The sequence below is a fragment of the Hemiscyllium ocellatum genome, chromosome 42 (assembly GCF_020745735.1).
Source record: "Hemiscyllium ocellatum isolate sHemOce1 chromosome 42, sHemOce1.pat.X.cur, whole genome shotgun sequence".
In the NCBI taxonomy this organism is placed as follows: Eukaryota; Metazoa; Chordata; class Chondrichthyes; order Orectolobiformes; family Hemiscylliidae; genus Hemiscyllium; species Hemiscyllium ocellatum.
The window spans coordinates 29,819,391-29,845,293 of NC_083442.1; the positions used below are offsets into that span (position 1 = coordinate 29,819,391).

The 25,903-nt window shown below is 46.1% G+C and overlaps 1 protein-coding gene across 2 annotated transcripts in view; it reads left to right on the plus strand.

The window, feature by feature from the left end:
* The window catches only part of ulk3 (unc-51 like kinase 3), a 49,875-nt gene that overhangs the window by 16,733 nt on the left and 7,239 nt on the right, over positions 1-25,903 (plus strand). For both annotated transcript variants that reach the window (XM_060853584.1, XM_060853585.1), the window contains 9 exons: positions 3,524-3,679; positions 4,781-4,886; positions 6,959-6,999; positions 8,485-8,587; positions 9,629-9,693; positions 12,635-12,713; positions 15,914-15,954; positions 16,130-16,177; positions 17,520-17,586. In XM_060853584.1, coding sequence (XP_060709567.1) covers positions 3,524-3,679; positions 4,781-4,886; positions 6,959-6,999; positions 8,485-8,587; positions 9,629-9,693; positions 12,635-12,713; positions 15,914-15,954; positions 16,130-16,177; positions 17,520-17,586 — 706 coding nt within the window. The remainder of the gene's footprint in view (positions 1-3,523; positions 3,680-4,780; positions 4,887-6,958; positions 7,000-8,484; positions 8,588-9,628; positions 9,694-12,634; positions 12,714-15,913; positions 15,955-16,129; positions 16,178-17,519; positions 17,587-25,903) is intronic.

Below are 25,903 nucleotides of genomic sequence, written 5' to 3' on the forward strand. Positions count from 1 at the left end.
AAGGATGGCAGTTTCCTTCCCTGAAGGCGTTAGTGAACCAGATGGAGTTTTCTGATAGATTTGTGGTCATCATTAGACTCTTAATTCTAGATATTTATTGAACTCAATTTCTATCCTCTACCATTTGAACCCAGGATCCCAGAACATTACCTGGGTCTCTGGATTAACAGTCCAGCAATAATATCACTGAGCCATTGCCTCCCCCTGTAAGTTCACGACCTTTTTGAGTTCTGCTCACCTCTGATTCGAATAATTGGCTCCTTATTGTGAGACCGTCCCGTGTTGTAAATTCCCTGATCAGCAGCAACAATCTCTCTCAACACTTGCCCTGTCGAATCTGTTCTGAATCTTCCTTTCCATCCAGTCTCCAGAATCTTCTCTCTGAGACGCCCTCTCCTCAGAAACTGCCTCTTCGTTCCTCCTCCTCCTCGCTCCCCCCTTCAGCGTGTCACATTCCCATGTGAGGACAGAGCTGCTCGTTCACCTTCGCCTACTCCCCTCACTGTCCAAGGCCCGAACCACACTCCGGGTGAAGCAATGGTTTGCCTCTAGGTTCTGTCGTTTTTTTCCAGTCCTCTTAATATCTGAAGCAGAATCGATAGCTCTGTTTCTCTCTCCGGCAACACTGCCAGACCTCCTGTGTTAGTGTCCTCCACTTATTTCAGAAACTTGTATGCTTCTATCAGACCAAATGTTTCCCACCATTAAATCATTTTAAACACCTCGTATTTAAACACTAATTGGCTGCTTTATCGGAAACAGGTTTCGCCATCTCTTGAGCATTTGACGATGAAGGTGGTAGCAGAGTAGAATCCTCCAGCCAAAGCTCCTCTCTCTTTTTTTCCTGGAGTATTTCTTTTCAAACTTTTTTTTACCTTTAATGGGTGGCACAGTGGCTCAGTGGTTAGCACTGCTGCCTCACAGCTCCAGGGTCCCAGGTTCGATTCCAGCCTCGGGCGACTGGCTGTGTGGAGTTTGCACATTCTCCCTGTGTCTGCGTGGGTTTCCTCCAAGTGCTCTGGTTCCCTCCCACAGTCAAAAGGTGTTCAGGTTAGGTGAATTGGCCATGGTAAATTGCCCATAGTGTTAGGTGCATTACAGAGGGAAATGGGTCTGGGTGGGTTACTCTTTGGAGGGTCGGTGTGGACTGGTTGGGATGGAGGGCCTGTTTCCACACTGTCGGGAATCTAATCTAATCTAATCTAACCTTACTCAGAGGGAATGGGGGTGTCGAGTCCCAGACCGAAGCTTTGAAAGCCAGTGTGGTCTGGAGACATGACCCAGTGGAGGCTTGGTGCTGGCACGGACTGGGGTGAAAAGAGCTATAATTCGAGTACCTTTGTTTTCTTATCATAATGTCATGGAATACCTGCAGTGAGGAAACAGTCCATTCGGCCCAACAGGTCCGGAACACCCAACTCACCTAACCCTGCACTTCCCACAGGCTAACGCACCTAACCGACACATCCCTGGCCGCTATGGGGCAATTTAGTTTGGCCAATCCACTTTACCTGCACATCTCTGGACTGTGGAAGGAAACCAGAGCACCCAGCAGAAACCCTTGCAGACCCAGGGAGTAAGTGCGAACTCTGCACACATAGTTAGTTATCCAAGAATGAGATTGAACTTGGGTCCCTGGTGCTGTGAGGCAGCTTCGCTAACTACTGAGCCACTGCTGGACTTTAGTATTCTTTCAGTTATGAGTATCTGTATCCAGGTATCTCGTACCTAAGATGGCACCATTAGTGACTACATTGTAAACCTTTCACAACAGTGCACATGACAATAAAGCTAAGTGGGAAACTAGCTTCTCGACCTATTTCACATCCTGACACAAGGTGGCACTCTCGTACACGGATAGTCAAAGATGTAGTTTAAATTGTGGACGGTCTGGATACTTTTAGTCAATCTGTTCAGACGTATCAAGGCATATGCCTAGTAGCACTTAAACCGTGGTCTTCCAACTCCGAGGCAGGGACATTACTGCTGGGCCAATGGAGCCCAAGTATGAATGGTCTCATCTGTAGCTGAATTCAGGGTTTCTACAGTACCAGTCTGAGGGATCTGTCCCATGGTTACAATCTGACTGACCGTGGGTAACACCCAACCCTGCGGGGCCCCTTACCCACAACCCCACCTCCCCAGTTCACCAGACATCACCGATTGGTGACAGCCGGCGCATTCCCTTCAGCTGCAGCTGGGACCAGACTTGGTCCGAGTGGCAGATTCCAACGCTGAAGACTGGTCCCTAACGATCAAGTCGCTCAGCCACGTGTTGCATCACCAACACGTCAAGAGAAAATTTATTTGAGTTTTACAGCATGGAAAGAGGCCTTTCAGCCCATCATGTCCACACCAGTCCTCGTGCACCTATCTACCCTAATTCCATTTCCTAGCGTTTGGCCGTCATTTGTCTACTATGACATTTCAGGTGATTCTCTTAATCCTTTAAATGTTGTGCTGGTTCCTGCCTTAACCACCTTTCCAGGCAGTGAGTTCCAGATTCCCAATTGGGCGGTTAAACCTCCTGCCCTTTAAATCAGTGACCACCCGCCACCCCGTCCCTCGGTAATTGACTCTTCCGCTAAGGAAATGTTTATTCCTATCAACCCTCTCTGGATGTAGATATCTGGTCACATTTGTGGAATCTTGCTGTGCCCACCATGCTTAGCAGTCCCTATGGAGTTTGCTGTGATGTAAACCACATTCGTAAGGGTCTGTACCGGCACAATCAAAATGTTTGTAGGAACTCGGTGGCTCAGTTTGAGTCAAGTAGCTCTGGGTTCAAATCTCACTCCAGGGAGCTGAGCACATTAAAAACCAGAGTCAACACTCCAGTGCAGTGCTGGGGGAGTGCTGCACTGTCAGGGGTGAGACTTTAGATCAGGTTCAGGTGGTTGTGAAAGATCCCAGGGCTCTATTTGGAAGAGGAGCAGAGTAATTATCCTTGGAGTTCTGACAAATATCGAATTCCACCCCCCCAATCAGAATAAACAGAGTTAATCTTGCCATTTATACATTGTTAATCATTTCATAACAGGGAACCAAAGGCGGCATGGTGGCTCAGTGGTGAGCACTGCTGCCTCACAGCACCAGAGATCCGGGTTCAATTCCCGCCTCAGGCGACTGTCTTGTGGAGTTTGCACGTTCTCCCCGTGTCTGCGTGGGTTTCCTCTGGGTGCTCCGGTTTCCTCCCACAGTCCAAAGATGTGCAGATTAGGTGAATTGATGTTAGGTGAAGGGGCAAATGTAGGGGAATGAGTCTGGGTGGGTTGCTCTTCGGTGGGTCGGTGTGGACTTGTTGGGCCAAAGGGCCTGTTTCCACACTAAGTAATCTAATCTGATTTGAACTGTTTTAAAACTTACCATTTTGTCCTGAATTGATACAACTTTGAAACTGCAAACACAATATTTAGTGACGAGGTGCAATACATTGTTGCATGTCTCCTCCCGCAGTCTTTCTGCTCCAGGGTAATTCCTTGACGTTTTTCTGAATGTTTACTGTTTCCTGTTTTGGTTTCAGCTTCCGCCAGGCACCCGTGTCTCAAGAGAATGCAGGGATTTACTGCTCCGGCTGCTAGTGAGGGATCCGGAACGGAGAATAACCTTTGAGGAATTCTTTACGCACCCGTTTGTGGACCTGGATCACATGCCGAGTGCAGAGAGCCTGGAGAAGGCGGTATGTGAATGCACTGGGGCTGTTCTTGGCTGCTTCACGTTAACACCATGTTTCCACGGTTTAAAGGGAACAGGGTGTTCATCCGTCACAGCCCCGCAGTGTGACTCCTTCAGGGTAACCTCCGATACCTCAGCAGAGTTTACCTTCAGCTCGGAGTCTCCCTGTGCAGGCGTTTCATTTTAGAATTTACGTCCTTGTTTTCAAAAGCTTCTGTGACCCTATCTCGTCCATTCCCTACCCCCCTCACTATCTCCGTCACTGCCTCCAGTCCCTACACCCCCTCACTATCTCTGTCACTGCCTCCAGTCCCTACACCCCCTCACTATCTCTTTCACCGCCTCCAGTCCCTACACCCCCTCACTATCGCTGTCACTGCCTCCAGTCCCTGCGCCCCCTCACTATCTCCGTGACCGCCTCCAGTCCCTACACCCCCTCACTATCTCTTTCACCGCCTCCAGTCCCTGCGCCCCCTCATTATCTCCATCACTGCCTCCAGTCGCTACCCCCCCTCACTATCTCCTTCACCGCCTCCAGTCCCTACACCCCCTCACTATCTCTGTCACCGCCTCCAGTCACAACCCCCCCTCACTATCTCCGTCACCGCCTCCAGTCACTACCCCCCCTCACTATCTCCGTCACCGCCTCCAGTCACTGCACCCCCTCACTGTCTCCATCACCGCCTCCAGTCCCTACACCCCCTCACTATCTCCGTCACCGCCTCCAGTCTCTGCATCCCCTCCCTATCTCTGTCACCACCTCCGGCTCCTACGCCCCGTTCCTATCTCCATCACCACCTTCAGCTGCACTATCCTCTGAAATGTCTGTGCTCCTCCAATTCTGACCACTGTGGGCTCCCCCATTTTCCATTGCTCAGCTGGTAGTGATCATGTCTTGCTGCCTGGGCCCTAAGCTGTGCAATGCTGTCCCTAAACACCTCTGCCTCACCCTTCTCCTTTGCAACACAACTTTAAAACTGCAACTGTCCTTCCCTGTGTCTTTCTGTCCTGACCTTCATGTCGCCTCTCCCCCTCGTGCTGTTGCCCCCCCCCCCCGCAATCTCTATCTCATTATGTTTTTACTGATTTCCTGTTTGTCTTTCAGACTGCGTTGGTTGTGGATGCTGTGAAGAAGGATCAGTCGGGGGACCTGTCTTCTGCTCTCTCCCTCTATTGCAAGTCACTGGAGTACTTTGTTCCTGCGCTGCACTGTGAGTCCTTCCTGCTCTGTCCTGTAGCCATGGCTTACCATATAGTGAGCACTCTCTGACTCCGACCCCATTGCCTTTAGGACAGAACTTGCTATGACCCTGCCTGTTTGGTTACCAATAGGAGGAGACCCATTGAGTTGATCTGCATCTTAACTCCCAGGGTCACCTGCATAAGTAAAATTGAATTGATCATAGATTTGCAATTAATAATCGAGGCAGTATCTAACTTCTGTGCCCTCCCCCGCCCCCATTTGTGTGGAAGAATGTTTCCTGAATGAACTGGATTATAAGCTTATCCCGTTGTCCCAGACTCTCCCAGCAGAACACCGTAGCTCTGCCTGAGCAAATCCTCTCTTAAACCTTAAGCACCTTTTAGTAACATCATCCCTGAACCCTCCTTCACGGCATCAAATCCTGCAATGCCCTCCCTAGCAGCACATGGACTGCAGCAGTTCAAGAAAGCAGGTCACCACCACCACCTCCAGGGGCAACTAGGGACAGGCAATAAATGCTGGGCCCAGCCAGTGACGCCTATATCCCACAAGTGAATTTTTAAAAAAAAAGTATATATTGCTATCTCACGGCCATTATTCCATGAAGCTGTTTGAAAAGGCTCAGGGTGTGGCGGTGGGTGGGGGTCACCTGCTCTCGGAAAAAGCGGCCATTCAGCCCTTGTAACATTGCTGATCTCTGAAAGAGCTTTCCAATTAGACCGCCTTTATTCTTCCTCCACAGTACTGCAAACATCAGGTGTGAGGATTCCTTGCAGAGTCTCACTTAAGTCCAGAGCTTTGAATGTAACAGGAATGATTTGATGCCGAATGATGTGCTAAATTATCAATCGAACTCCATCACCTGACCTCATTCCATCGTTGGCCAACCCATGTGCTAGGCAATTCACTGTCCTGCCTTGTAATTCAAGAGTTGTCAAATTGTGAGCAAATTAATTGTAACAAAGTTCAGGAAGAATAAACATTACTCAAACTCAGTGGTTAGCACTGCTGCCTCACTGCGCCAGGGACCCAGATTTGATTCCTGCCTTGGGCGACTGTCTGTATAGAGTTTGCACATTCCCCCCTCTTGTCTGCGTGGGCTTCCTCCGGATGCTCCAGTTTCCTCCCACAGTCCAAAGATGAGCAGGTTAGGTGATTTGGCCATGTTAAATTGCCCATAGTGTTAGGTACATTAGTCGGGGTAAATATGGGATAGGGGAATGGGTCTGGGTGGGCTACTCTTCGGAGGGTCGGTGTGGACTTGTTGGGCCGAAGGGCCTGTTTCCACACTGTAGGGAATCTAATCTTAAAAAAAATCTACTTGAATCTTCCCTACTTTGGCCAGCAAGGAAAAAAATCTGACTCACAGTTAATAATCTTACCGCTGATCTGATGAATTGCTTGAAGTAATCAAAACACAATCAACATCTGCAAAGTAAATCTGAAAAACTACAACACAGGTAAAGGTGCCACAGGCCCAGAGGACAGCTCTCTGATTAGAGACATAGAGAGACGACTGGTGGTGAGTTTTTACTTGAGGGTCACCATGCAGGAATAAAAAGCAGGGACCATTGCAGCTACCTCAGGCAGTGTGAGACCTGAACCTACGCTGTTGGTGTCATACTGCACTGCAAAAATCAGCCATCCAGCCAGCTGAGCTAACCTACCTCCCACAGGGTCACTTCAAACTCAAAGCAGAAATATAATACAGAAGTTAGCGATTGCAGGCTGAGAGTGTATAGTTGTCTTTTAATGTGTTTATGCAATTTCCTTTTATTGAGATTACTATTGAACCAGTCCCTTCCCCTCTCCCCTCCCCAGGCCTTGAACGCAGTACACTCACCATCACAAGATTTAGAGTAGATTAGATTAGATTAGATTAGCTTAGATTCCCTACAGTGTGGAAACAGGCCCTTCAGCCCAACCAGTCCACACCGACCCTCTGAAGAGTAACCCACCCAGACTCACTTCCCTCTGATGAGACCTGCACTGGCGATGAATTCTGCGTTGTATATGAACGGCAGCTGCGAGCACTGTTCTGCTAATCTCGGTGTGGTATTTCTTCTTTGATGCGTTTAGATGAATCAGACCGACGACGGAAGGCAGCCATCAGGTCAAAGGTAAGAGAGGAGTTGCAAATTGCTTTCTGGGAGTGGCTCATGGTGGGATTCCCTTCCCTTTTGTACAGCCTCCCCACCCCCCACCGCAACCTAAATCTCATGTCAAATCTCTGCTGCCTGTATCTTTCAGCCCCATGTCCACTCATCGACATTGCTTTTTGATTCACCAACAATTTGGAGCAGGAGTAGGCCATTCAGCCCGTCGAGTCTGCTGCACCATTTACCTCGATAGTGGCTGTTCTCATTCTTGGCCTTGCCTCTAATTTCCTGCCACTCCCCATAGTTCTTGAATTAAAAATCTGTCTACTTCCTACTCACTGTGCCAGCTTCCCCACATGCCACAGATTCGCAACCCTTTGAGAGAAGTCTGGTTTAAATCTGTTACCTCTTCTCCTTAAAACTAAGACCTCTTCTTCTAGATTGCTCCAGAAGGGGAAACATCCTCTCTACATGTCATTTGTCAGCCCTCTTTAGCGTCTCAATCAGACCTCCTCTCATCCTTCTACACTCCAGGGAATATGGACCTAAACTGCTCAACCACCCTTCATAAGACAAACTTCTCAACTCTGGAGTTAATTTAACAAACCATCTTCAAACTGCCCCCAATGCAATTACATCCTTCCTCAAGCAAGGGGACCAGAACTGGGCACATGACTCCCAATATGGCCTCCCCTTGTGCAGTTCCACTTTGACAAGTACAAGCTCCAAGCCAGGACTTATGGATTTTTCACAAGTTCCAATGATCGTGCACTCCCAAATGTAACTTCTGACCACGTTGACCCATTCACTCATGAGCATTCAGTGTGCCATCATTCTCTAAACATTCCTCTGTGCCTGTAGAAGCCCGTGTTACTGGTTTAAAGTTAGAAGCTGTTCACCAACATGAAGTCGATAAGCGATTTATTGTGACACTGTGTTATAATGATGGTGTGAAATTTGCTGTAAATTTGCACCAAAACAGGGGACAGTGTTATACCAAGTGGAATGCTGAATATTTACTTCAAAAAGATTGAGGAACTTGAGGGGCAGCCACAGTGGCTCAGCAGTTAGCACTGCTGCCTCAGTGCCAGGGACCAGGGTTCAGTTCTGCCTTGGGCAACTGTGTGGAGTTTGCGTGTTCTCCCCATGCCTGCGAGGGTTTCCTCCTGGTGCTCCGGTTTCCTCCCACAGTCCAAAGATGTGCAGGCTAGGTGGATTGGCCAGGGAAGTGCAGGGTAACAGGGTCTGCGCGGGATGTTCTGCAGAGGGTCAGCGTGGACTCAATGGGTCGAATGGCGTGCTTCCACAATTTCAAGAGACCCTGTTCTCATTTGGAGGGGCATTGAACAGCCACCAGGTCTTAGAGTCTTATTGAACCAAGACGTCATGATCTTAATGAATGGTGGGATAGGCTTGAGGGGCTGAAAGGCCTATTCTGGCTTCCAAGCCATATGAAATCTGCCTGGCTATCCTTCACATTTACTTTTTCTTTTTAATTGTTGCTAGGTAACTCAGTACCTCTCCAGGGCAGAGGAGTTGAAGTTATTGGTTGCCAAGAGCAACAGGGCTAACTTTGAACAGGCCAAGTCAGCGAGAGATATACTGAAAGGTAAGGCCGCCCCTCCCAGAAAGCAGCACAGGTTTCAAGCCAAAGTTGCCATCCTGAGCATCATTCCTGACTTGGACTTTCCCTTATCCATCCATTTCCATATTTTAAGGATTGCTGCAAAGCCTGAGGAGCTGTATTCCTGGCAGACACTAAAAATCAAGGGCCACTAATTTTTGGTGGGCTTTGATGACACCCATTGAGGGTGACTGGTTGAAGATTCCTGGGAAGGTAATGACCTTGATGGTATTGTCACTGGACTGTTGATCGAGAGGCCCAGCTAATGTTCTGAGGATCCAGGTTCGAATCCCACCACGGAATTAGGGGTAGTTTCTTTACTCAGAGAGTAGAAGGAGCGTGGAACGGCCTGCCTGCAACAGTAGTAGACTCGACATTCAAGGCATTTAAATGGGCATTGGACAGGCATATGGATAATAATGGAATGATGTAGGTTAGATGGGCATTAGATTATTTGCACAGGTCAGCGCAACATTGAGGGCCGAAGGGCCTGTACTGCACTATAACGTTCTATGTTCTGTGAATTCAATAAACATCTGGGATTAAGAGTCTAACAATAACCATGCGTCCAGGCCTGGTTATCGCATAAAAACCCATTTGGTTCACGAGTGCCCTGTAGGGAAGGAAACTGCCATCCTTACCCAGTCTGGCTTTCATGTGACTCCAGTCCCACAGCAATGTGGTTGACCTTTTGCTGCCCTATAGGCAATAAACATTCTCATCCATGAGCATCATCCATTAGCACCTAATTCCATGAAGGAATTAAGAAAACAAAATAGTGTAAATCAAACTGTTCAGACATTAAGTAGATGGAACTTGAAACTGGACCTTCTGGCCCAGAGGCAGGGACATTGCCAAAAGAGCCATGCATGTAGAAGAGATTTTGTGATGCCCAAGCCAATAGAAGTGGAAGCCACTCAGCCCCTGTTCCATGTTTAATTGGAGTTTGGCTGGGCTGTGTTGCTGCTGTGTATACACCGACCACTGGGAGCCCTAACTTCCCCCATCTTCTCATTTTTGTTTCAGAAATGTCCCAGGATAAGCCGCGACTCCTGGCTGCATTGGAAATTGGTTCTGTTGCCATCGCCAAGGTGAGGCTGGGGTTGAGTTTCCCTGAGCTTTTAGAAAGCACCGTGTTGGATTGTGTGCATATGTGGGGACAGAAGGGAAAGGAGGGGTTTTGGCCATTCGGGCTTGCTTTGCCAGTCTGTACGATCATCTCCTCTGACTCAGGCCTCAACTCCACTTCCCTGTCTGGTCTGTTTTGTTGAGCAAACATCAGCCTGACTAGGCCTTGAATGTGTTCAGTGATCCTGTCTCCATTGCTCACTGAGGCAAAAATCAACAATCCTCAGCGAGAGAATTGTGTTATGAAGTTGAAGGCATGTACTGTAGCTTTTAAGAGAGAGTGAATGCTGTTATGCATTGAGAGCTTACAAGCACCTGTCATATGACTAGCTAGCAGTCTCAGAGTGTACTGGAAAATTGGAAACCTGTATCTTTTTGTGAAATAGATGCCTGAGTTTTGATTGCTGTTTTGACAACGATTCAAATTTAACCAATCAGTTTAAATTATGTCCCAGGATACTAAAACTCAATTGAGTTTGAATTTAGTATTTTTGCCAATCTCAAACCAATGAGACGATCCGATGTTGGGTTAGAAGAAAACAGGCATTTTAAAAATCAGATAGAGAATAAACTGCTATCGAGAAAGACTGCCATTCAGAAACACTCTCTATCAAAAGTACCTTTTTCAAATGAAACATCTTTGCGGTAGAAGGCAGAAGACGACCAAGGAGATCTTTAGCTGAAAGCTAAAGGCCATTTGGCCTTTTGAGCCTGCATCATCATTCAATATAATCATGGCTGATCATGCAATCTCAGTATTCCATTCCCACTTTCCCCCCCATACCCCTTGATCCCTTTAGCTGAAAGGGCTACATCCAGCTCCCTCTTGGTCCCTTTAGCTGAAAGGGCTACATCCAGCTCCCTTAGCTGAAACCTTACTCACACTGGAGACAACAGCCGTTGTGTCGTTTTGAAATTAGGTTGATGTAATTTTAATGCTGATTTTTATTGGAACAATATATTGTTGTAGAGTTGGAGGCAGATAGTAAGCAATTCAGAGAAAGTGGGGTTTAGAATTGTGAATAGATGTTGATTAATGTTCACTTTTAGAGTTAAGGAATAAACTGATATTATTTTTCTTTAACTGGTGGAATTTGGGTGTTCTCTGTCACTCATACTTTAACAGATTACGAGGTGAGGTGAGCTTTTCTGGATGTTTGGTTTAATTAGCAGAAGGGTTCACTGTCGTGTCGTAATAATTGGTGATTCACTTTGGTCACAAAAACAGGAAGGCAGATTTTTATCTGAACAGTGGTAGTTAGGAAAAAGGTGAGGTGCAACTAGACCCTGGGTATCATGGTGGAACAGTGGCTGAAGGTTTTCACACAGATGCAGCAGGCACTGAGGAGAACTAATAGAATGCTGGCCTTCATGACGAGAGGATTGGAGTATCAGAATAAGGATGTCTGGCTGCAGTTATACAGGGCCTTGGTGAGGCCACATTCAGTATTGTGTGCAGTTTTGGTCTCCTAGCCTGAGGAAGGACCTTCTTGCTATTAAGGGAGTCCAGCGAAGGTTCGCAGCCTGATTCCTGGGGTGGCAGGACTGACGTGAAGAAAGATTGGCTGACTGAGCTTGTACTCACTGGAATTTAAAAGAATGGGACGGGGGGAAATCCCATAGAAACATATAAAATCCTGATGGGACTGGACAGGCCATGTTCCCGATGTTGGGGAAGTCCAGAACTAGGGGTCACAGTCTAATAATAAGGGGTAGACCATTCAGGACTGAGATGAGGAGGAATTTCTTCACTCAGAGTTGTGAACCTGTGGAATTCTCTCCCACAGGAAGCTGTTGGGGCCAGTTCGTTCGATATATCCAAGAGGGAGCTGGATGTAGCCCTTTCAGCTAAAGGGATCAAGGGGTATGGGGGGAAAGTGGGAATGGAATACTGAGATTGGATGATCAGCCACGATTATATTGAATGATGATGCAGGCTCAAAGGGCCGAATGGCCTACTGCACCTATTTTTCTCTGCTTCCTCATCGGCATCTGAAATAGGAGGTCCCTAACTCTGAAGCTGTGCCCCGCAGTCATAGATTCCCCTACACGAGGGAGCACTTTCTCAGATTCTACCCTGTGAAACGCACCCCAGAATTTCATACTGTCTCTTTCGATAAGATGCCTCTCATTCATTTAAATGCCAATGAGTACAGCTCCAACCTACCCAACCTTTCCTCATAAGAACAATCCCTTCCCGCTTCTAATCCAAAGATGTGCTGGTTAGTTGGATTAGCTGTGCTAAATTGCCCATAGTATCCAGGGATGTGTAGGTTAGATGGTTAGCCATGGGGAATGTAGGGTTACAGGGATAGAGTTGAGGGGTGGCTCTGGGTCGGATGGCTGACTAGCCTGCTTCCACACTGTAGTGATTCTATGCTAGGAATCAGTTAAGTGAACCTCCTTTGAACTGCTTCCAAGTGTGTCCCTCATTGATTTCTTTACTCAATACAGCACAGAGTACCCCAGGTGTGATCTCGCTAAAAGTCTGTACAGTTGTAACAAGAGAATGGGGAATACAGGATAAATACTTAGCGATCATTCACCCCATCGTGCCTGTGCTAGCTCTTCTGAAAGATGCAAATGATTAGTCCCCTGCCATGTTCCTTACTGAGATTCCTCTTGAATCCACTTTCTTAAAAGTTCAACACAAAATCTGGAATTAAGAGTCAAATGATGATCATGAAACCATTGTCGATGGAACAATGGAAGGTTTACAGTTGGTTCTGGAGAGTTACTTTATTGGTTTAGAAGAAAGAATAAACCTCAGAGATGAAGGCATGGAGGAGCTGTGCTCTCAGGCTTGGCATTAGGCAATGCCGATGGGCTCAGGCTTGGAAATGGCGATGGGATGTTGCCTTGTTATGTGAGTGTTTTATCCTCTGTTTCTGTTCCTGCCACCAGGACGAAGAAGGTGATGATTCGGAAGAAACTCTAGACCTTTATCAACAGAGTCTCGGGGAACTCCTGCTCATGTTGGCGAGTGAGTCGATCTGTTCAGAGGGAGGTCAGGAAAGCCAAAGTGTTTATGATGCAGCTTTGGTTTAACAGTGGAACAGGCCTGGGGGAGGGGGTGGGGGGGTGGGGTGGAAAGCAGAAGCTGCCAGAGGAAATGGTGGAGGCTGGTACAATTACAGCATTTAAAAGGCACCTGGATGGGTATATGAATAGGAAGGGTGTAGAGAGATATGGACCAACTGTTGGCAAATTGGACAGGATTAATTTAGGATATCTGGTCAGCGTGGATGAGTTGGACCAAAGGATATGTTTCTGTGCTGTACATCTCTATGACTCTACGTGTAGGCCTGACCAAGTAAAGTTAGCAGATTTCCTTCCTTTCCTAAAGGTCATAGTGATGAACTAGATGAATTTTATTTTAATATGACAATTGACATCATCCCCATTAGGCCAACTCTTAATTCTGCATTTTTCTATATTCAAATCTCTCCAGCTGCTGTGGTAGAATTCCAACTCATGTTACCAGTGCATTGACCTGGGACTCTGAAGGTCTGGGAGAAAGTGAGGGCTGCAGATGCTGGAGATCAGAGCTGAAAATGTGTTGCTGGAAAAACGCAGCAGGTCAGGCAGCATCCAAGGAGCAGGAGAGTCGACGTTTCGGGCATGAGCCCTTCTTCAGGAATCCTGAGGAATCTTGATGCTGCCTGACCTGCTGCGCTTTTCCAGCAACACATTTTCAACTCTGAAGGTCTGGCCCACAGACATTACCACTACACCGCCAATCCCCTGTTGCATGAGCTTTGGCTGAGATTTGATGTGGGAGGACGGTGTGGGTTGGTTTGATAATCACTGGGGAACCCCGTCTGTGATGGGAGGGTGGAGCAGGGTCCCCTTGTCCGCAGTGGGGGAAGGGCAAGGTCCTCCTATCTACGGTGGGGGGCAGAGCGGGGACCCTCGGTGTTGCAGTTGTTGTAACCCAGAACGGGGACTCCTTGAGGCCTGGAGCTCCTTGCGGAGACTATGCAGAAACCATGGAGCCGTGTGTGAGTCCCAGTCTGAACAGAAGATTAACTTTTTCTGTAATTTCTTTTTGTAACTCAAAATGTCACCAGATTTTAGCAACAAAACACCTTTCACTGTATATTCCTATATATATGTGACAATAAAAGAAATCATTCTTTCACTGCCTGATAGGACAACCCCATCATTACAATGACGTAACAAATATTCCCTTTGCTGCCTCCAATGCGAAATATTGTTTCTTAAATAGAGAGATGAGAATTATGCACCATGTTCCAGATGTGGTCTCACCAAAACCCTGTGCAAATTTAACAAGTCTTCCTTATTTACTTTCTAAACGGTGAGAAAGTTAGTAAAGCCAAAGTACAAAGGGATCTGGGAGTGCTAGTCGAGGATTCTCTAAAGGTAAACATGCAGGTTGAGTCCGTGATTAAGAAAGCGAATGCAATGTTGTCACTTATCTCAAGAGGGTTGGAATATAAAAGCACCGTTGTGCTACTGAGACTTTATAAAGCTCTGGTTAGGCCCCATTTGGAGCACTGTGTCCAGTTTTGGTCCCCACACCTCAGGAGGGACATACTGGCACTGGAACGTGTCCAGCGGAGATTCACACGGATGATCCCTGGAATGGTTGGTCTGACATACGAGGAATGGCTGAGGATCCTGGGATTGTATTCATTGGAGTTTAGAAGATTAAGGGGAGACTTAATAGAAACTTACAAGATAATACATGGCTTGGAAAGGGTGGACACTAAGAAATTTTTTCCATTAGGCGAGGAGACTAGGACCCGTGGACACAGCCTTAAAATTAGAGGGGGTCAGTTCAGAACAGAAATGCGGAGACATTTCTTCAGCCAGAGAGTGGTGGGCCTGTGGAATTCATTGCCGCAGAGTGCGGTGGAGGCAGGGATGCTAAATGTCTTCAAGGCAGAGATTGATAGATTCTTGATGTCTGGAGGAATTAAGGGCTACAGTGGAGAATGCTGGTAAGTGGAGTTGAAATGCCCATCAGCCATGATTGAATGGCGGAGTGGACTCGATGGGCCGAATGGCCTTACTTCCACTCCTATGTCTTATGGTCTTATTCCTGTACTCTCAGTTTGCCTTTCAAATTGCTTGCTGAACCTGGAGGTTGATTGACAGTTAGGGTGCTTTGAACTTGTAGTTTGAATTGTATGAATCAGTGAGCTGCGTGCTTTGGTTTTACACAAATTGTCGTTACCCTTCCCTTTAGGAGCCCGGCCGACTAGCTGTGCCTTTCCAGCACTTGGCTTGCGGAATTGTTACAGCACAGAAGGAGGCCATTCGGCCCGCTATGTCTACTCGGGTCTCCAAATGAACAGCTCATCTTGTACCATTCTTGTGCCTTGTCCCTGTAGAATCCACATTCCTCATTTCCCGATATTAATCCATTTCCCTCTTGTCTGCCTCGATTGAATCTCCCTCCACCCCACACTCAATCCAGATCTGAAACCACGAGAAAGGTTCTCCTCATTGCTATGTCTCCTTTTTAATTTAAATCTGTACCCTCTTATTCTGTCCCCATTGGTAGAAGGATCAATTTTTTCCTGTATACAGTGTCCAGTCCCCTCATAATTTTGAATGCCCCTCTAGTTTATAGAATCATGCAGCATGGAAACGGACCCTTCAGTCCAACCAGTCCATGCTGACTGTAAACCCAAACTATACTAGTCCCACCTGCCTGCACTTGGCCCATAACCTTCCAAACATTTCTTATTCATGTACTTATCCAAACGTCTTTTAAACATTTTGACTGCTCCCAAATGAACCACTTCCTTTGGAAGTTCATTCCACACATGCACCATTCGCTGTGTGAAAAAACAAAATTGCCCATCATGGCTTTGATTCTTTCTCATCTCACCTTTATAAATATACCCCTTTGTCTTGAAATCCCCCACTCCAGGGAAAACACATCTACCATTCACCTTCTCTCTATTCATGACTTTATAAACCTATATAAGATCGCCTCTCAACCTCCTCTGCTCTAATGAAAAAATTCCCAACCTATCCAGCCTCTCCTTATAACTCAAACTCTCCATTCACAGCAACGTCCTGGTAAATCTCTTTTGAACCCTCTCCAGCTTAATAATAATAGTCAAATTTTCTCTTGACCTTCTCCGAGTCTGTATAAGACTAGTCTCCAAATCACAGTAAAGACAAACTGTTTCTTTAACTCCATTACAGGTGAACCACAGGGCAGAAGACGAACGATTTTACATAAAGAGGTAAATCTAAATCCCTGGCTTATTCAGCTCACAGATTCAGTGCTAGTTTATTGAAAAAATTTCCTGTTTGCATTTTAATTGAATTCGGCATGGCATTTTGTTCACTTGTTGTTCTGAATGTGTACCACATGCATCATCAAACATTCTAAACCTTTTCCCCTCGTGATTCCCTCAGGTTCAGAACCTCATGAGCCGAGCTGAATACCTGAAGGAACAACTCAAGGTCAGGCTGATTGTTTTTTAATGGGGAGTGAAAAATGAGAAGTGAAATGGAAGACTGACCCTGGGTTGATGCAATGATCTGTCTCCGTGTGGAGCTGGGAGCTGGCACCCAGAAACCTGGAGCTGTCAGTGTCCAAGACATGTCAGCTTTGAGATGATACCACTTGCTGTGTGTAGGAAGCTGGTTTCCTCATCAAAAATATGAACATACTGTAAAGGGTTAAATTAGAGAGCTAGTGCATAATTCATTCTCCTTTTTTCTCTCCCCCTCATTTATTCCTTTCCTTTCTTTCTCCTGTCTGTTCTCTCTCTCTGTTTTCTCTCTCTCTCGTTCTCTCTCTCTCTCACGTTTTCTCTCTCTCTCGTTCTTCTTCATCCATCCTTCCGTTCTCCTTTTACTCTTTGTAATCTTTTTCCTTTTCTAACTCTTTTTTTCTTTTTCTTTCTCTGCCCTTTTTCTCTATTTTTTTTCTCACTTCTTTCCCTCTATCTCTATCTTTCTCTCCTTTCCCTTTCTCTGTCCTATCTCTCCCCCCCGTCTCCTTTCTCGCTCCCCCCTTCCCCTTTCTCCCTCTCTCTCCCCCCTTCGTCCCCTTTCGTGTCCCGTCAACTTTCTTCCCCCGTCGCCTTTCTTTCCCCCTCTCGCTCCCTTTCTTGCCCTCCCCGCCTCTGTTCCTTTTATTGTCTCTTACTTCTGGATGGTCTCTTTCTCTTTCACTTTCTCTCTGTCTCTCGACAATTCACCCATCTGAGGGATTTCCAGCGATAAACATTTGAGGTAATGGACGCTGAACTATCCTAGCATCCATTGCTGTAACACAAAAACCGAGGGAAATCTGTGGGCTCCCACAGTTTTCGTTGAGATCTTTCACGACTACGCTCCATGTTGGGCCAACCTTGTCTCCATTGCAATCACTTGCTTTCCATTCGACAGTAAAGAGGCAGTTTTCAGCTGAGTGTGAAATGGTGATTTTGGTGACAGTCTAGTGACTGAATGGCTTGCCCCTCACTGAGGTAATCTGTCCAGATTTGAGATCCCCTCCAACCAGGGGAAACGTTGTTCATGTATCTACCCACTGAACCCTCTCAGAATTCTGTATGATTCAATGAGATCAATTCTCATGCTTCTAACCCCTTTGTTGATGCAAACTTCAATCTGCCCTTAAATGAAGTTAAGTCATGCATCTGCCTTCATCTCATTTTTGAGGCCATTCAGCCACTCAAGCCTTTTCTGCTATTCCTTAGCCTCCCCCTGTTCCTGAACGGTGGTTTTAACATTTTTGTCGATCTTTTTTTTGGGTGCAGTCATGTCAAAATGAATTTTATTGTTTTGTCGTCTTCAGATGAGAGAGACTCAGAAGGAGGCAGCTACTATGGACCAGGATCCTTTCTCGGAGTCCGTCAAAAGCAGTAAGTAAATAAATACCTGCTACACTTCTTTCCCCCTCGCTGTCTGATGCAGCCTGACTTCCATGAGGCTGATCCCTGGTATCCTTTGGATGAGTTCAGAGCAAAGGCTGGGGAATGTTGGCTTATTTCTTCTGCTGTGGAGATGCCGGTGTTGGGCTGGGGTGGACAAAGTGGAAAATCGCACAACACCAGGTTGTAGTCCAACAGGTTTATTTGGAAGCACTAGCTTTCAGAGAACTGCTCCTTTGTCAAGTGAAGTGGAGGGAGGTCCACGGGCACAGAATATATAGGCGGAGCGATAATGGCAAGATAATTCCAGGTAATTAAGAATGTCAGCAGGTAAGTACAAATAGTGTGAGAAACGTGTAAACAGCTGATTAACAACTGAAGGGATGACCTATGAACTGATGAATTAAAGCAGAGAGATAGTTGCAATTTATCAAAGATAAGATGGTGCTCTTGCTCATATCATTCCAACTATTTGGTCTGTCTGGAGTGCCATCTTATTTTTGAGTTGAGAGGGTTGACTTATGAAGAGAGATTGAGTAGACTGGGACAACACTCATTGGAATTTACAAGAATGAGGAGAGATCTTACATAAACATCTAACATTCGGAAGGGAAGAAATAAAATAGAACCAGGGAGGTGGTTTCCACTGGCAGGTGAAACTAGAACTAGGGGGCACAGCCTCCAAATAAGGGGGAGCAGATTTAGGACAGAGTTGAGGAGGATCGTCTTTACACAAAGGGTTGGGAATCTGTGGAATTCCCTGCCCAGTGAAGCAGTTGAGGCTACCTCAGTGAATGTTTCTAAGGTGCAGATAGATAGGTTTTTGAAAAGTGAAGGAATTAAGGGTTATAGTGAGTGAGTGGGGAAGTAGGACTGAGTCCATCAAAAGATCAGCTGTGATCTGATTGAATGGAGGAGCAGGCTCGAGGGGCCAGATGGCCGACTCCTGCTCCTGGTTCTGATGTTCTTATGTTAAATGACGGATGAACTTTTGAAAACTGAGGGTGTTGGTTGATTGAGAGTCATGGGTGGGCCAGCGAGCATTGTTGGGGTGGAGAGGGGGGGTGGGGTGGGGGGTGGTGGCAGGCAGTGTGTGAGTGGACTTTGGTGGGATTTAGATACAGGCCACGTGTGCTTGTAGACAGTCTGCGTTTACAAAGTCCTAAACATAATGGGCCTGTCTCCGCCGACGCAGACTCTCCGTGCCTGCCTGCACTTAGCAGAAGATGATACATGGACTTTTACGAATGGGTGACTAATAGGTTCCACAATTCTGAGAGAGAAAGGTCTCCAGTTATTAGTGGAGTTGACTAGAAGGCCGAAGGTTAGAAGATCACGTCACTGCAAAGGGCTGCAGCTAAATATAAACTGATTTATTCGTGATTCTCTGCAATGAAGTGAGACATGTTGTCAGTGTTTAATTAAAATTGCCAGAGTGGAATCAATGAGGAAAGCACTGAGAGAGAGTTAATTAACCCCTTGTCTCACATCTTCATTCTAACTGTCACCTTCCCTCCTTCCAACGTGTTCTCTCAGGACAAAGGTCCCCTTCTTGCGGAATACTCTATCCCCACCATGTGGGGGTCGCGTGCCAGAGTGGGGAGTGGGTAACATTTCCAGTGGGGACCCAGCCTCCATGGAGCTTGTTGAACCCATGTGAATGTTGGCAAGCCCTTTGGTAACCTCCCCACCCCTCGCCTCTGAGCTGCACTGGTAGCCACAGTATTGATATGGCTAGTCCAGTTCTGTTTCTGACCAGTGATGAACTCCTCCCCTCCCCTAGTTGTTGGTAATGAGAGATTCAATCAGAATATTATGGGGAGATCAGCAGATCTTCTCTTGTTGGAAGATGGTCATTGTCCAGGATTTGTGTGACACAAGTGTTTGTTACCGTCTTTCAGCTTAACCCTGCTTATTGTCCAGGTCTCACTGCATTTGGACATGGACTGTTTTAGTATCTGAGGAATCATGAGCAGTGTATTCAGAAATCTGCCATCCTTGTCTACAATTGGCACAGTAGCTCAGTTGTTAGCACTGCTACCTCACAGTGCCAGGGACCAGGGTTTGATTCCAACCTCGTGCGACTGTGAAAACTCCACAGAGACATTCTCCCACAGAATGTGGGGGTTTCTTCCCACAGTCCAAAGGTGTGTCGGTTAGGTTGATTGGCCATGGGAAATTGCTCATAGTGTCTTTGGATATGCAGGCTGGCTGGGTTAGACATGGGTAGAGTAGGGGTCAGGGATGGGATGCTCTTCAGAGGATTGGTGTGGCCTTAATGGGCTGAATGGTCTGCTCCAACACTGTAGGGATTATATAATTCTACGATCAGACCCAGGTGCATGGCAGTTTGGTTAACACTTTACTGCCCTCAGTTCATGGGCAGCAAATGTTGGATATGCCGGCGACACCAAATTGCGTGAAAAAGATGAAGGGAAATAGAAATTGGGAATTTGCAAGAGGTCGGAATGGGAGGAATGCAAATAGCTGAGAGTTCCGTTTCAGAACTACCACGCTAGACTGTTAAGAGTGATTTTGGGCTTGAAACTTTAACTCTGTTTCTCTGTTCATTGAGGCTGCCCGACCTGCTGAATTTCTGCAGCGCTTGCTGTTTTTATTTTTGGTCTCATGGCAGTACTTTCTGAAGTGTAGTATCTCAGGCGATGTAGGAAAATGTGAGGAGCACTTTTCGCACAGAAAACTCCCGCAAACAACATGATAAGTACCAGATCATCCAATTTCCATGACGTAGGCTGGGATAAAAAAAAATTAGTCATGAGACATCTCTTGCTCTTTGAAACAGTGCCACAAGTTTATGTTCTTCTTCAGTTTAATGTCCCATCTGGGACCCCATGGTGGCTCAGTGGTTAGCACCGCTGCCTCACAATGCCAGGGACCCAGGTTTGATTCCAGCCTCGGGCAACTGTCTGTGTGGAATTTCCTCCAGGTGCTCCAGTTTTCTCCCACAGTCCAAAGGTATTGGCTGTGCTACATCATTCCATAGTGTCTAGGGATGTGCAGGCTAGGTGGGATAGCCGTGGGAAATGTGGGGTTAAGGGAAGGGACGGGGGTATCTGGGTAGGATGCTCTTCCTAGGGTTGGTGCAGACTTTGTGGGCTGAATGGCCACTATCTGCACTGCACAGAGATCCTATGATTCTATCTGAAAGATGTCACTTCTGCCAGGGTAGCACTTCCTACAGTACTACATTGGAGTGCCAACCTATGCTTTGTGCCCAGTTTTCTGAGACATGGCTGACACAGAGAGAGCCACAGCTGAGATTGATACCTCCAGGAAGACAGAAGCCTGAAGTGTCTGTGGGTCTCCCACAATTGTAAATACCAGATTTGGCCTCAAGAGGGAGTCTACTTGGCATAAGCTGTTCTGTCACCCCCAACCTCCACTAACAAAACGAGCTAATGCTTTGTTTTATCACCCCCCCACCCCAAAGTGTCGTTATTTCATGTGGACTTTTCAGGACTTGAGATTTTTTTAAACTAAGTTAAGAAGAGGTTAAGATACAGATCGACTGACTGAATAGTGGGAGAGCATTATATGCCTTCCAGCATCCGCATCTGTGGTATAACAAACTCACCACCCCACCCACCCAAAGTGCAGATTAGCTGCAAATTTAAATCCGGGAGAGGAGGTGGGTAGGGCCTGGTGAAGCTGTCAACACTGTCAGGAATTTTGAATTTCCTAACGCTTAGTCTTAAAAGCTCAAACACCCAGAATCTAGCTGCTAATATAAATTTTAAAAATATCACTTTTAAATGATGTAACATTGAAGACTGCAATTATCTACCACTTTACTGGGCCAGCAAGTTTATAATTTGCTTGTAGACCTTAGAGTGCAGGTTCGAAGTTCCTTGAAAGTGGAGTCTCAGGTAGATAGGATAGTGAAGAAGGCGTTTAGCATGCTTTCCTTTATTGGTCAGAGCATTGAGTACTGGTCATTGGTTAGGCCCCATATTTTGGAATATAGTGTACAATTCTGGTCTCCCTCCTATACGAAGAATGTTGTGAAACTTGAAAGGGTTCAGCAAAGATTTACAAGGATGTTGCCAGGGTTAGAGTGTTTGAGCTATCGGGAGAGGCTGAATAAGCTGGGGCTGTTTTCCCTGGAGCATCGGAGGCTGAGGGGTGACCTTACAGAGGTTTATATAATCATGAGGGGCATTGATAGGGTAAATCGGCAAGATATTTACCCTGGGGTGAGGGAGTCCAGAACTAGAGGGCATAGGTTTAGGGTGAGAGGGGAAAGATTTGAAAGGGACCTAAGGGGCGACTTTTTCACACAGAGGGTGGTACGTGTATGGAATGAGCTGCCAGAGGAAATGGTGAAGGCTGGTACAATTACAACATTTAAAAGGCATTTGGATCGTTAAATGAATAGGAAGAGTTTAGAGGGATGTGGGACTAGTTTAATTTAGGATAGCTGGTTGGCATGGACGGGTTTGACCGAAGCGTCTGTTTCCGTGCTGTACATTTCTATGACTCTATGTAACTGATGTTGGAGAGAGGGGCTGGTTCTAAGCAAAACCAAAATGTACATATCTCCAGCTCTTCTTAATGTGATGTCATCCAATGTTATCTACAAGAGCATAAATGAGATTTGTGATCGGAAATGTGGCCAGAGGGGTAGGTTTTGAGGAGTGGCTGAAAGGAAGGGACAGCAGTGGAGAGCTTTCATCAGAGAATGCAATAGTTTCAGACCCAGGCAGCTGAAAGCAGGGTCACTGATGCAGCAAAAGGGGATAGAAAAGGCAGTTAAAGGACGGAGGCTGGAGGAGGTTACAGAAATAGGAAGGGAGGAAGTTATAAAGAATGCAAATTTGCATTTAGATAGCGTCTTCCATGACCTGCTGGATATGTAAAAGCACAGTCGCTATTGTGATGAAGGGAAGCCACAACATTGTCACAGCACAGAAGGAGGCCATTCTTCCCATTGGATCTGCACCAGGTCTGTGTGTGAGTCCAGTGCCAGTCCCCTGCCTCCTCCCCATACCCCCGCACATTCTTCCTTTTCGGAAAAAAATCAACTCCCTCTTGAATTCCTCGATTGAACCTACTTCCTTCACAGTCTCAGCCAGTTGGCCATGCACCCCTGGTGGTCTCGCATGCCTGACTGTGATTGGGCAATGATCTCATATTACTGACCATGATTGGGTCCCATGATGTGCAGGTGCCGGTGTTGGACTGGAGTGGACAAAGTTAACAATCACACAACACAAGGTTATAGTCCAACAGGTTTATTTGGAAGCACTAGCTTTCGGAGTGCTGAACCTTCGTCAGGTGGCATTTTTACACACCTCACCCGCAATTGGTCAGTAGTCTCACGTGCATGACATAATCTGGGTGAATTCTTGACAGTAGTGGAAGACAGTGTCATAGCAACTATGTCATTGGGCTAGTAATGTAGAATCCCTAGACAAATGCTGTAGAGGTAATGGTAGAAACCCCACCATAATAATTTTAAGATTAATTAATGCTATGTAGAATGTAAAGTTAGCCTGAATAATGGTGATGATGAAATGATCATCAACTGTTGTAAAATCCCCATCTAGTTCATTAACATGTTTTAGGGAAGGAAATCTGCTGTCTTTACCCAGTCTGGCCTACATGTGACTCCAGGATCGTAGCAAGCTAGTTGACTGCTATCTGTAATTTAGAATTAGAATCCCTACAGTGTAGAATCAGGCCCTTCAGCCCAATAAGTCCACACTGATCCTCTGAAGACGAACCCATCCCATCCTTTTACCCTACTCCTGACTAATGCACCTAACCTACACACCCCTGAACACTATGGGCAATTTAGCACGGCCAATTCACCTAACCTGAACATCTTTTGGACAGTGGGAAGAAACCGGAGCACCCAGAGGAAACCCAGGCAGAACATGCACACTTCACACAGATAGCCGCTCAAGCTGGAATGGAACCCAGGTCCTGACGCTGTGAGCAGCAGTGCTAGCCACTGTGCCACCTCCCCATAATGGACCAGCAAGACACTCCATTCAAGGGCAACTAGAGATGGACAGCAAATGTTGGCCTGAGTGAGCCCAGATTGAATCAAAGAAGATGACCACATGGTCATACAAGTGCTCTGAGCCTTTCATTACCAAAACATTCCATTTCACATTTACGTCCCTGTTTTAGTAGGGCACAATTTACATTACTCATTCAGCTATTTCATACTTACATCATTATTTTGGTGTGATGCTGACATTTCATTCATTAATTCTTACGGGGATATAAATCTTTGTTTCTCATTCCTTCACTATTCAGCATTTTCTCAATGAAGCATGCATCCCCTGCATAGCAAGCACCCCTCTCTATTGATGTAGCAGTTTTAACCGAACCTCCCCCACCCCAACACCGACGATTTCCCATCCCAGGTGGGCTGTAATTCCTGCTTCATTTCATACAAGTTGTCGCATGGGTTTTAATTGAAATAACTGCTGCAGAGAACAGAAGCTCTTGTCAAAAAATCCGCCCCTAAACAAACCTCCAGTCCTCTTTAGCATCTGGACCGTGTCAACTCTTACATTGCCTGAGAGGTGGGGGGGGTGGAGGGGGCTGCAAAATTATGGTTGTTCTCCAGTGCCTGAACTCTGACATTGTCTCAGTGTCAGCGTGAGTGCTTACAGAACACAGATGCTTTGTCATCAGAACTGAACCATTTCACAGCAGCCTGTGTTCCACTCCCCATCCTTACAGTGGTTGCAGGTGGCAGTGTGCAAACTTTTGTCAACTTTTCAAATAAAGAGAGCCTTTCTCTTGATTCAGGTGGAACATGAATGTTGCCTCACTCATTTTCCTCTCTTTCATTAATTGTCTTCTCCTGCTTTCCTGCTTTTAAATAGAAATGTGACTGGGTTAAATGATCAGGTTCCTGACTCAGTATAGTCTGACTGTTTGCTCTATTCCAGTTGAGTCAATGCACCAAGCTGGGGTGTTTTGTTTTTTTGGGGGGATGGCGTTATGTAATGTACTGAGCCCTGGAGTTTGATTCTGTCTGAGTTAGCCGATGGTGGTACCTTAACATAATCAATGCTTTCTCCCCCCAGCCCTGCACTGTCACCCTTTACAGGGAACAGTCTAATATCCATTTGAAAGACTTATTTGAATGTGTCTCCACCACACCCTCAGGCAGCATATTCCAGATCCGAACCACTCCTTATGTGTAAAGCTCTCTCCTCCACTCGTTATTGTTGATTTTGCCCACTTACCTTGAATCCTTTGTTAATGTCACCTCGTTTTAATAGTGGGCAACTCTAATCGAGAGTGAAAAATGGTATGTTTAATTTTTTTGCAGCCAGTCACCAAACATAGAATCCTCATAGTGTGGAAGGAGGCCATTCGGCCCACATCGACCCTCCAAAGAACATCCCAACCCAACTCGACCCTAATCCTGTCTCTGCATTTCCCGTGGCTCATTCACCTATCCTGCACATCTTTGGACTGTGGGAGGAAACTGGAGCACCCGGAGGAAGGTGGTCCATGCAGCCACAGTAAAAATGTGCAAACTCCACACAGCCAGTCGCCCAAGAGTGGAATTGAATCCAGGTCCCTGGTGCTGTGAGGCAGCAGTGCGAAACACTGAGCCAATATGCTGCCTTGCACCCTATATTCACATGAGACTACCCAAGTTCTTTAACAACAATTTAGACAGGTTATTTACAGAAATGAGAAGTGAAAATTGTATATATAAAAATCAGTTTAGAAATATCTCAATGTAAATATAAAAGACAGCTTCAACTTGTTTCCCAGCAATAACCTCTGGATATTCAACCAGAGTGAAATGTCACTCCAATCTTAACTCCTTAATTTATTACTTAACTGACGACCTGGATTCCTTTTTATTTCTAATGGCCTAGGAATATCTTTCAAGTTCTGATGGCCTAAGCTACTATCTGGGCCTTGTCTGTTTTCTCTGTATGTTATAAACATTTAACTTTGTCATTCCACAAACACTTAAGTTAAATAACCTACTTTCTTGGGAATTATGTTTTTAGTTCACTGTTCCAAAATGACTTTCTGACCTTTTTAAAAAAAAATCTTCACAGAATTGAAACCACAAATCTATGTTACTTCTCCTTTAAAATGTGAATTCCCAATTGATAATATATTATACAGCTTTATCACACTGCACCTTTTATGTTTTCAATCTGTCCACAAGTGGGAACAGTCTCTCCCTATCAGCACAATAAGTAACATTCTCATCTTGATAGAAGAGGGTTGTGGGTTGAATCTCCCGCTGAAGACTTGTTCATGAAATCCAGCCTGACAGTCCCATTGCAAGTTGGCA